General features: G+C 35.3%; 1 protein-coding gene across 1 annotated transcript; it reads right to left on the bottom strand.

Moving 5' to 3' along the window:
• Nucleotides 1–2,971: 2,971 nt before the first annotated feature.
• Nucleotides 2,972–5,801, bottom strand: LOC112597456 (homeobox protein slou-like). Its single transcript, XM_025343513.1, has one exon. It carries the CDS (start codon nt 5,799–5,801, stop codon nt 5,205–5,207), a length of 597 nt encoding a protein of 198 aa, XP_025199298.1. The 3' UTR covers nt 2,972–5,204.
• Nucleotides 5,802–11,566: the final 5,765 nt, after the last annotated feature.

An 11,566-nucleotide genomic window follows, 5' to 3' on the forward strand; every position in this document is an offset into this window, starting at 1 on the left:
TTTTTTTTTCATTACTAGATAAATGGAAAACTACAATGAACAGCAAGTCAATCTTTTAATTTATGATAACAGAAATCGAATTTTAATTTTCGCTATAGATGAAGGAGTTTTTTCTTATTTTCTCTTCATCAAATACGTGTATGGTTCATAAATAGCACATTTAATGTTCCAGTACACTCAATTATACAATGTACGAGCAGAATTTGAAAGAAATGGCAGGACTTGTGTTTATGTCTTATTTTCAGATAAATTGGCAGATACGTATCGTAAAATTTTATTGGATCTCGTTGTAGCATCTGTTCAAACCTCAACTACCCTTAAGTGTTAGCGAATCATTATACATTATGAGTTAGACGTACCTAAATGTAATAAATCGAAATTTTAATGGAATCTAGAATCTAGATACAAGTTTGCTTCTTTATCTTACGCCAGTCAAATTATATCATAAAATATAAATAAAATTATGATATTAAATTCAGCAATGTGGATTAGCATAATTGTACAAAGAATATTAACGGATTACCATAGAGCGTAAAAAATGAATTCATTAGTGTTTTTACTTATCAACGATATTTTGGTCTAAATTAGTCATACGTATACAACATTTTTACTCGGAGTTACTACCTCTTATTTCATACTTTTACAGAACATATAATACTAATGATAATAACAAAAACGTACGGTACCCTCTTTCTGTTTGGAATGTAATATGTCAATAATCTCATTTCATCGAACGAATAATTTCAGAAAAGGGTGAAATAATTCGTTCAATAAATTAGTAGGAATAACTAATTCGAATATTTGAACAGTTTTGCGAGCAATACAATTAGACGAATATGGCAATAGCAGACTTCAAAAAGACAAAAAAATCCAGTGCTGGTGATGATTATATGTAAATAGTATGTAACCAATATTAAAAAAAAAAAAAAATAAAAAAATAAATAAATAAATTAATTAATTAACCAATTTTGAATTTTAAAATTCCATCTATCATAGGTACGTGTAGATTTTTTTTCATTATTATTTTTTTATTTATATTTATTTTTACATATTTTTAATTTACCTTTTAGCACGACTTTCGATAATATGGTAGGTAGTAAATTAAAAACAAACTTTGGTTATTTTGACTTGTCAGTGGTTTACTATATTTCATAACATTTTTATCGACTTTTTTACTTTATTTTAATATTTACATTTTAATAATTGACATCATATACACTCGTTATTTAAGTATACAACTTATATTTACAGTACACGCTTTATTTATATAATAATACCAAGTGTCCTAATTTTGAAATGAACATTTTCATCCGACCGTGCAAAGTGTTCGCATTATGTAGTTCAAACAATGGACCGTATAAACTGACTGTTTTCCGCTGTAGCAAACGAATATTATGTTCAACATGCAGTCGTTCTTTACCAGGTTTTCTCAACGATTTTGTAACATGTGATCCTTTATGTTTACTGTTTACATACACAGTTTTTTTTCAACCTCTTTTAAAATTAAATTCCAAGTGATAGTATTACAATATTTTCAATCACTATGACTAATACCAATGACCGCACTTGGTTTTGCTGTTAAATACAGTTCCGTACCACTTGGGTCTATAAATATCGGGTATCCCGGTATATTCATGGCACTTACATATTATGGCGTGTAGGACTCGTCGTAATGCAGTTTACAATATTGCTACTAAAAAGTAAGTGGGATAACTTTTCGTCTGTTGTCTACAAGTCATTATATATATATATATATATATATATATATATGTATAAATACACACCATGATGTACATTGTACTTGTAATTATTAGAAAAAAATAAATAGTTTAGGCACATAAAAGTGATTCATAGAGTTTTTTTCAACTACAATTGATCATAGGCAGTCAGAGTAAAAAAAATAATATTTTTCTGGCCATCCGTTGGAACAACAGTACTCGTAACCTATCCATAAGGTTTCAGTGCAAAACTATTCAACACGATTGCCGTAGTGTTTTATCGCCGACACCCGTTTATACATTACGTACATCATCGATCTACTTACATTTTATCACGCGTTGCGTGCGGTCTCCCGAGAGATCGCCGGCGAGCGTGATCGTTATATAAAATAATAAAGTAGTCCAATAAAAAATGATTTATGTACACAGACACCCGCCGTTTATAATACGCCTTACACGTTTTTTTATTAATATATTATAATGACTAGGCGGTCGATGTTTTTTTTTTTAAATTACGCTTATTTAATCCCTTGTGGATTTAGCGCACAGAGAGAGAGAGAAAAAAAAGTGCTAGAATAACAACCGCTAATATGTAACATTATATAATGTTTATGTACGGACACATGTGTCGCCGCTATTTGGGGTACGTACGTATGATATAAAATAATATGATATTGCGGGTATCGGGTGCGCAGCCGCGAGGGGGATGGGCCAAATGAAAACAAGAGTGCTTACGAGCGAACATAATAGGTAGTCCGTTTATTTTTCATAATTTATTACTGTACATGTGGTAGTAATTTACAACGAACATAATATAATAATATCATATATTATCATAGTTTATTTACACATATAGCAATACTTACGAGTACCGAACAAACAATAAAAACCGACCTAATCCTACGATGATAATCTATAGTACAATATAATATGTATGTGTAGGTACACGCCTATATTAAAATGTTATAATTATAATATATTTGTAGTACGTATGGGAAACAAAAAAAATAAATACCGATTCGACTATGCGGCGTGATAGTGTTTATAGTTCACAAACCGCAGCTAAATCGATATTTTGACGATACAATAACGTAGGTACAATAATATAATATAATTTATGGTTTAAATGCATCAAATGTTTTTGATATTTTGTTGTTGGTTAAAAGCCAAAAATCATAAAAAAAAAAAAAAGAACACGATTAATGAACAATATAATATTATATCTAACAATAATAATGAGTATAAAAATAGTAATATTTTATATTAAATTGATATTATATTGCAAAATGTAATAATTGAGGGGCATTCGCAGATCGGATATGTGATAAAATCAAACAAAAAAACTGTTTCGATAATACTTCTGCCCGAATTGGCCAAAGTGTGTGTAATAATAATAATATTAATAATAATTCTAATAATAATAATATAAACAATAAACATAAAAACAGATTAACGAAACAACAATAATATAAAATATACATATATTATTTCATGAGTTTACACGAGATGTATTGACAATGCATACTGCAGAGTGATTCAGGTTATTCCGTACAAACTTAGATAATGATTTCATGTCAATTGAGCGCAATCGAAAACCTTCTCTGTGTTACGTGAATAACGTAGGATTCTAAAAGGTACCGAGTGTATTTTTCTAACTTATTCAATTTCAAACTAACTTGTCGTAAAATATTACATACGAATTGTTGTTCTCAAAACCCTTATATTTTGGGTAAGTATATGTCATGAGCATTTTTAAGATTTCTGGCACCGGAATGGTACGCGATACCGTAAAATATCAAAAACCAAGTTATTAATAAAAAATTGAGGTATTGGGTTTACAATAAGGGGGTTTGATTTCAAATCGAAATAAAAATTAAATATTACGAGTATGTACTTATAAATTAAAAAAAAATGATAAATTATTAAATTGTTATTTTAATAAAAAATAATTTCTATCGGATAATTAGAAGGCACCCTCAAAACCCACGTAGACACATATGAATCAAACACTTGATTTCGAATTCACTCTCCGACAGGATATCATACTCAAAGCTTGTATGGATCCACACACAGATGAAACACCCTGTAATAATATAGGTAACCTTAAGGTTCGGCTCGAAAAGTAACCGATACGTTTTGTAAGGCCCGGCCGGATTTTTTTACTACTTACATGACATATTGGTACATAACATATCGTCAGTACGGTAACAACACTATTAAATTACGCGGATACACAATAATATATATTATACTTTTGTACGTGTCGATCGCTCGACTGTTGCGGAAACGGTTCACCGGATCACCGCGAATGACCGTTTCCGTTGTTGTTCAATACATTATATCAATATTATATGTTATGATAACAAGAATAAGACGTACAATTTGCAATAGTTTACACATAAGTACCAAATATACATACTATCATACAGATTTGCGGGGGCGGGCGCAGAAGAGGTGTACGGAAAACATTAGCTATATATAATATGACATCGCGCGACGACGTGACAATATCATTACACGCGAAAACATAACACAATACAAGTATATAATGAGACGTGGTGGGTGCAGAGTGGTTATTCACGGCTTTACCGGTAATATCGATACAACATTGAATAGGTATACCGCGAATACTCGGCAAACGGTTATGTGACGTAAGAGAAGTGCGCGAGACAGGACCACCGCACATGTTATCATAACGACGTTTTAAAGATTAGAGCACATATCACAGTGGTCGCCGTCTGTTGGATTCACTTCTCTTTTTTTTTTTTTTGGGGGGGGGGGAGATCATAGTAATCGAGTACATTAACCGAACAAGTCGACGAGTTGAAAGTTCCGAGGATAAAAATTGTAATGCATTGTAATAAAACAAAACGAAAAAATAAATAAATCTGGATATGTACCGAAAAATGTTCGTCGTTGCGTATTTGAAAATAACCGAACACGCGTATACGTTGTCGTTTATGAACACACGTTTATAACGATAAAAATATAAAATAGATATATGTATTTCAAAACCTCTGCAAGTACTCGTCGTCGTCGAAAGATGTGCGTTAAAACGGTCGGAAAAAATGGACTAGAAATTTAAGACCCCCCCCCCCCCCGTTAAGACGTACACACTGACCACCACACTCCCCACACACACCCACACACGCGTCAATCCGTGCAGCAGCAGCAGCAGCAGCAGCAGTGATGTGGCCAGTACCTGACACCACGGGCCGGCGACTGCGGTACCGTATATTATGTATCGTTACTGCCGGCGCCGCGAACTCGTTTCCGGTTTTACGGCGACTTCCTCTCGCGACTACATCGCACGCGTAACTATTATTATATATTATTATATTATTATCGTCATCATTAAATATTATATTGTTTTGAGATCTCGCCGGCGGCCGCCGTGGACGACGGCAGCGGTCGCTTTTCGCGTTGCGATCCGTATTGCATATCATCATAATTATATAAAATAGGAACGGGAACGGGCGCGGGCCATTACGACGGCGGGTGGTGGCCGCCGATGGTGGAGTGGTGCGCGCCCAGGTGATGGAAGTACGCGGCGGCCGCGGCGGCCGAGTAGCTCTGCGTCTGGTAGTGGTGCGCGGCCGAATAGGCGAGCGGGTGGAAGAACGGCGGGCCGCCGGTGGCCGACGACCCGGCCGGCCCGGGCGGCGGCACCGTCGGGCTGTTCACGTCCAGCCCGGGGTTCTGCTTCTTCCACTTGGTCCGCCTGTTCTGGAACCATATCTTCACCTGGGTCTCGGTGAGCGACAGCGACAGCGCCAGGTTCAGCCGCTCGCACACCGACAGGTACCGCGTCGTCTTGAACTTGTTCTCGAGCGCCACCAGCTGTTCGTACGTGAACGCCGTCCGGGCGCGCCGCGGTTTGCCGCTGCCTCCGTTTTTCGAACCGCCGCAGTGGTCGGAGGAGGACTTGGACTTTTTCGAGCCGCCTCCGACGCAACCGCCGCCGCCACCGCCGCCGCCGCGCCCTCCTGCCGACGCTCGTCGACGACTCCGTCGCCGCTGACCTTGTCCTGGTCGTCGCTCGTCGCTGCTGCACCTCGTCGCCGCTAACGCTGATGTCCTCATCGTCCTCAGTCGGCATCATGAATTCCGGCAACATTCTCGCCTGCGAACAACAAACAGTCGAACACCACTAGATTAGTATGATTATTATTATTGTAGTACCTACGAAGAACTTGTGTGTGCGTAAACGATTATCGTTACATAAAAATTAGTCGTATAGTTTATGGTCACGGCTCCGATCGGGGGGTGGGAGGGAGGGGGGGGGGGGAGACGCGACGATTCGGAAAATTTCGCGAAACCGTGAAGTTATCAATAGACAAAAACTTGTATATCGTTAATTTGATATAAATATCTTGTTCGATATGATTTCAAATATTTCAAACGAAGCGTAATATTTTCATTTAGGTAGTAATAATATTATTTATAAATTATAAAATATATTTATAAATTTGGTAGATTAACTAAATACGACAACAGCAAGAAATTACGCGATAACGTCCACCGACGGAAAAACCCTCTGTTAATATTATACGTTTTATTCATATACGATTTCTTGCGATTTTTTTATGCGGCGTTGCCCATTTATGTTTGTTTGCTCTCGCGGTTTGTATGCGCTTTTAATTTAAAACGCGTTGTAAAGCAAATATAATTATTTAAAAATAAAAAGATCTAAAATTCGAGAGCCCACCAACGATGTGTATATTTTATCGTAATATATTTTAAGTATTATAATTGAACATTTTAATCTATTATACACATATACGGTATTATGGTGTATAAAGTATTTTTAATTTTTTTTTTTATTGTTATTCAACAACGGCAAGTGGCATTAGTATAATTAAAACATGTTGGTATCTTTTTGAAAAAAAAAATAAAATATAAAGTTTAAGCTTTCACGATTTACGAGTACACTGCCGTTGTCATACGAAAAAATACGGTGTTTTGGTATCATTTTGTCAATCTCGCGCAACCGGCTCGATCACGCTATTATAACGCGAATTTACACTTATTTCCGTCCCGGCGTGAAGGTTTAAATGTTTAATAAGACGTATCACCAGTCTTTTGATTTCGTTTTTTCGATGCATCAAAATGACGTAGTTAGTGATATAATACATTTAAAACAGTCGTACTCTACACGGGTGGCCGTGACACCTGAACCGACAAAATATTCGAATCGTCTAAAACCATCTCAAATACATGATTTTAGATTTAATATTATTGTGTAAATTATATGCGCGAATTTAACTATAATATGTTAGTTCATAATAATATAATAACAGCCAATCATATAATATGTGTATTGATCCCACCATTCACAGGCCCAACTATTTTTCTTATTTATTTTTTGTTTTGCAACAATAATACTACGGCCACACGGCGTTGTCGATAGACTATTTAAATACAAGACAATCGCATATTTTTCCGGTTACGGAGTGGACTGTTACAATAAACGGATTAAAATTTCGAATGAAATAGCTATTGATCATTCCGATAATAGTGACGGTTACCAATAATATATGTCAGTTAATCAATAGCTGTAGGTATGATATTTTCCCGCGTGTATAACTTTCTCGGACGACAATAAAATTATGAATAGGTAGTAATTATTTTAAATCTATAAAATATACAAAATAATGTTTAGATATATTTACAACGACACTATAGCTGAAACTTTTCCCTGGAAAACACGAAAAATCATAAAATGTGTTGCTACACGTGATGTTATGATATGTACTCGGTTTTAGTGTATCTCAATCCACGGAAAAATTGGCATCGGTGTGTCTAAATAGCTTTGTGATAATTTTGTGTCAACAGGGAGAGTGCGGTTCCGGACGTCGGGCGAATATCTATTCTAACAGATGCACGACGTTTTTATTACAACAATAGGTATACAATATCTCATGTGCGTAGTACAATACTCTGTTAATATATTATATTGTGTCGTGTTCCGAAAATTGAAGAACGCTTGCATAAATACCTCAGAGACTTGGGAAAAAGAACGGTACGGCCGCGGCGTGGATGACGTGCCATCAACCACCGGAGTTGTATCCGTCGTGTGCAGTTAAACTACATATCGGGCAAATAATGTAAGAATGGGGATTTTATTTTTATACTTACAATGTCGTTCACCGCAAAACACCGCGTTTCTGCGGTCCGTGTACAAGTGTGCAACATTTTATACCCACCGCCAAGGCGTGTTTATACGAAGTCGGTTGCGCTTCCGGAGGGGTAACTTTTTTTGTTTTCAAAGAATCGCCGCGCGACGCGTACTATATTATTGTAACTACGCAGTTTCTCCGCCATTGCGCGCCGACGTTATAAGGGTCGTGTTTGAATGAATCTTAAAAGAGACGTCGAAACGTCGTTCCGACGACAGCGATGACTAATTTATTGAGTTGCCTTTATTTTTTTTTTTTATACATTTATTTTATAAACACCTACGTGATTCAAACGACCGATAAAGTTTACGCGTTTTCGTCGAATACAGGTTTATCATGAGCACCGTTTTTTTTTCTACTTTTTTTAATGATTACCGAATAAGGAAATATCTCGCCGCAGCGTGAAACTATTTTTTAGTTTCTCCGACTGATTTTCTTTTATGCAGAAAGTCATAAAATATTCCATTAAAAATTCAAACGACTCAACTAGATTATTATTTGTACTTACACAATCCAATTTCATTTTCCTGGAAAACAAATGGCATTCGTTATTTGTACAAGTTAACGCAAAGCGTTCCTATCCACGGGGTTTGTATAATAGGTATAATAATATTTATTTTGATAAATTAAGTTTATTGCAATGAATTGTGTACAGTATTTTACTTCCATTTTCAGTGTAAAAATATAAAACTAATTTGAAACTGTAAGGAGTGTCGGCTGTAAAAGCGAACATACTACAGCGATTGCAGGCTAAATACCGTTCTCGTGACTGATGATAATAATATTTATACAATATGCATGTAAATTAGTACACAATATAATATTGTTTTGTGTATGATTTGTTTTTTATTAATTTTCCGACCGTCCGTATAATAATATGGTGAATATAATAGGCACACACCGTGTCCAACTGTTGAATATAATTAATTAGTTCTCTCATTCCGTCGATTTTACGTATAACGAAATCAAACATTTGTTTACCAGGGTCGGTACCAAACAATAGTTTGGTCCGCTAATTCGCTATGTACGTCATACGTCATCGCTATATTGGATTAAATACGCCGGAAAAATGTCAAGACGAGATCGGGTCCGTATTTATATTATCTGTGGGTACACACATAATGTGTGTGTGTCCCGAAAATAATGACGTCACGTAATAATGACAATAATAATAAACCGTTGTTGTGATTATAAACCGATGGGAAACCATTGCCGACCGATTGCGCGCACAACGGCTAAATCAATAATATTATATTCACTCGCCACAGGACAATGCGCATAATAAAAAGGGATCATAGATATTTATCGAAACGGCATACCGAAGATACATCCTAATAATATTATAATTACGCATATTTTGCAGGTTTACTGTGCACAGATGTGATTTAACAACGGTATACGTAACTATCGCGCGCCGTATCCGAAGTGACATAGAGAAAAGGATTCTGTGTGACGGTATAATATTATATAACAGAGTTATACTCCTTCCCTCTGACTACGCCCACTCGTCGTAACGGTAGAGCCTATATAAAATATAAACGATTATAATAATATATTACAGTAATGACACGTCGCGGCGATACGGTCGGATGGAAACGGTCGCTAAGGTAACGTCGTCGTCGTCGTCGTCTCACATAATAATGTATATATAGCATACAGTATACACCTTAGGGTAATCGTATGTACAGAGTGACTCGCCTAATATGCTGGGTCCTAACCCTCTTTTTATTTTTAATAATGCAGTTTTTCAAACTCTGATTTTTATTACACTTATAATAGGATCCTATTTTCATATTTTACTTAAATGATTTTTTTTATAAGATATTTAAAAAAGTGCCTCGCGTTATTTCCTTCAAACGAGAACTTTTTTTTTTATTATTTTAAATTGCTTAGCAGATGATTGTTTTGAAAATGTACATGTATTTAAATCGAAATTTGAACGAGTAGTTTCTGAGTTATTAAATTTAATGTATCTACTAATAGTAATATTGTATTTAACTATTTTGGTTTTACACAAACTTTAAAATTAGTATAAAACTCGTATTTAGAGTACCTATCTAAAAATTATTACACTCACTGATATTAATAATTGTTGCTAATATATGCTTATAACTTTATAAGTAACGTTTTACATTGAATTGGCTCTTTCAAATTTATTCGGCCCAAAAAAAACCTAGTCCGACAATGGTCAACAGATTTTGTATACTTCACTACGCAAGGCTCGTCATCTTAGCATCTGAAGAAATACCTGACACTGAACCAGAAACCGATATTCAATCCTTCCCAATCCACTCGGTCGTTTGATTATCAGAATTTGTTAAAGTAACAAAAAGTTCGGAACCAACGACGACGGCCGTAGGGTTCATTGGCGGTTCCGTTGACTACCACGGATTTAGTCATATTTTTAATTTTGATCCTAACCTTGAATGTTAAGCTAATGATCTATAGTTTCGAGTAAGTGCACATGCATGAGTATTATGCGTGTGCTCGAGAAATAGTTTAAGGGTAGTATCGTATATTAAGACGTATTCCTGTCTTCTCACGTTGGGTAAACAGTATACACTCGCACATGTCGAAATTTAATGTTCTCGTATATAACACCACGACCGTCTAGTTGGAGCTGCCAACACGTCGAATTTTATTGTTATTATCATTATCATTATCATAACGCATATTATACTCGTAAATCGTAGTGTATATTTCTGAAATATTATACGACGTATTGCGATACGGTATACGATATTTTAATATGTAGGTATATACCCGGACGGTATTTGGGCTACCGGTATACTTGATACTTGCTGCAGCCTCGACAGGAATCTACTTTACTCATCCAATGAGAAAATACTGTAAAAAACCTTAACTCATCTCGAAATGATATTATTTTACCGGCCGTCCGTTTAGTATAATGTATTAATATTACAAAAAATATTATACATTTACAGAAATCGGAAAGTGAACTGACAAATTAAAAATATTATTTTGAATATTTTTGTTTATTACCTATTATTATTATTATTATTATTATTGTTATTGCTTATATTATATATATATATATACATAGGTAAACACAATTATTTACCGCTTATAATAGGGTCGGCCACCGCCTTCATGGTAGCCATGGTAACGTTATCGTTTGTTTACACAGTCTCTATTGTTTTTCCGGAGGTTTCTGTCCCCCATCCCTTCATCGCTGAAAACCACCCCCACCTCATTTTCGTGTAGCTCTACCGCCTTCTCGCCCCATCGATCAGTCACTCCTGATTTGTCGGGAAACGATTCGCACGCCGTTCGTGCTACCGCCCTCGCCCAGTACTTTTCGAAAGCCTTCAAAACGATGTAACGATAATAATAATAATAATAATAACAAAAGCAACAACAACCGAATATTCCGAGGTTGACACAGTGCTTAAAAATGCGTTTGACCAAAGCTCGCAATATTTTTCGCCAGACAATGATGCCGTTCTATTTGTTACGGTTCAATCGACTGTTCGTTATAAACATTAAAAATTATATCTAACACTTGTTATTTATAAAATATTATAAATTTATTAATTCAACTTATAAAACAATAATATTATACAATGTAAAACTCAAACATTTTCTAAAATCTATAAGAGGTATTGCGTATTATATACGTATATTCGTTTATTAAAGATTTCAAAGTGT

This window comes from Melanaphis sacchari, unplaced genomic scaffold (assembly GCF_002803265.2).
Source record: "Melanaphis sacchari strain LSU unplaced genomic scaffold, SCAv2.0 Contig41_pilon_pilon, whole genome shotgun sequence".
NCBI classification, from domain to species: Eukaryota; Metazoa; Arthropoda; class Insecta; order Hemiptera; family Aphididae; genus Melanaphis; species Melanaphis sacchari.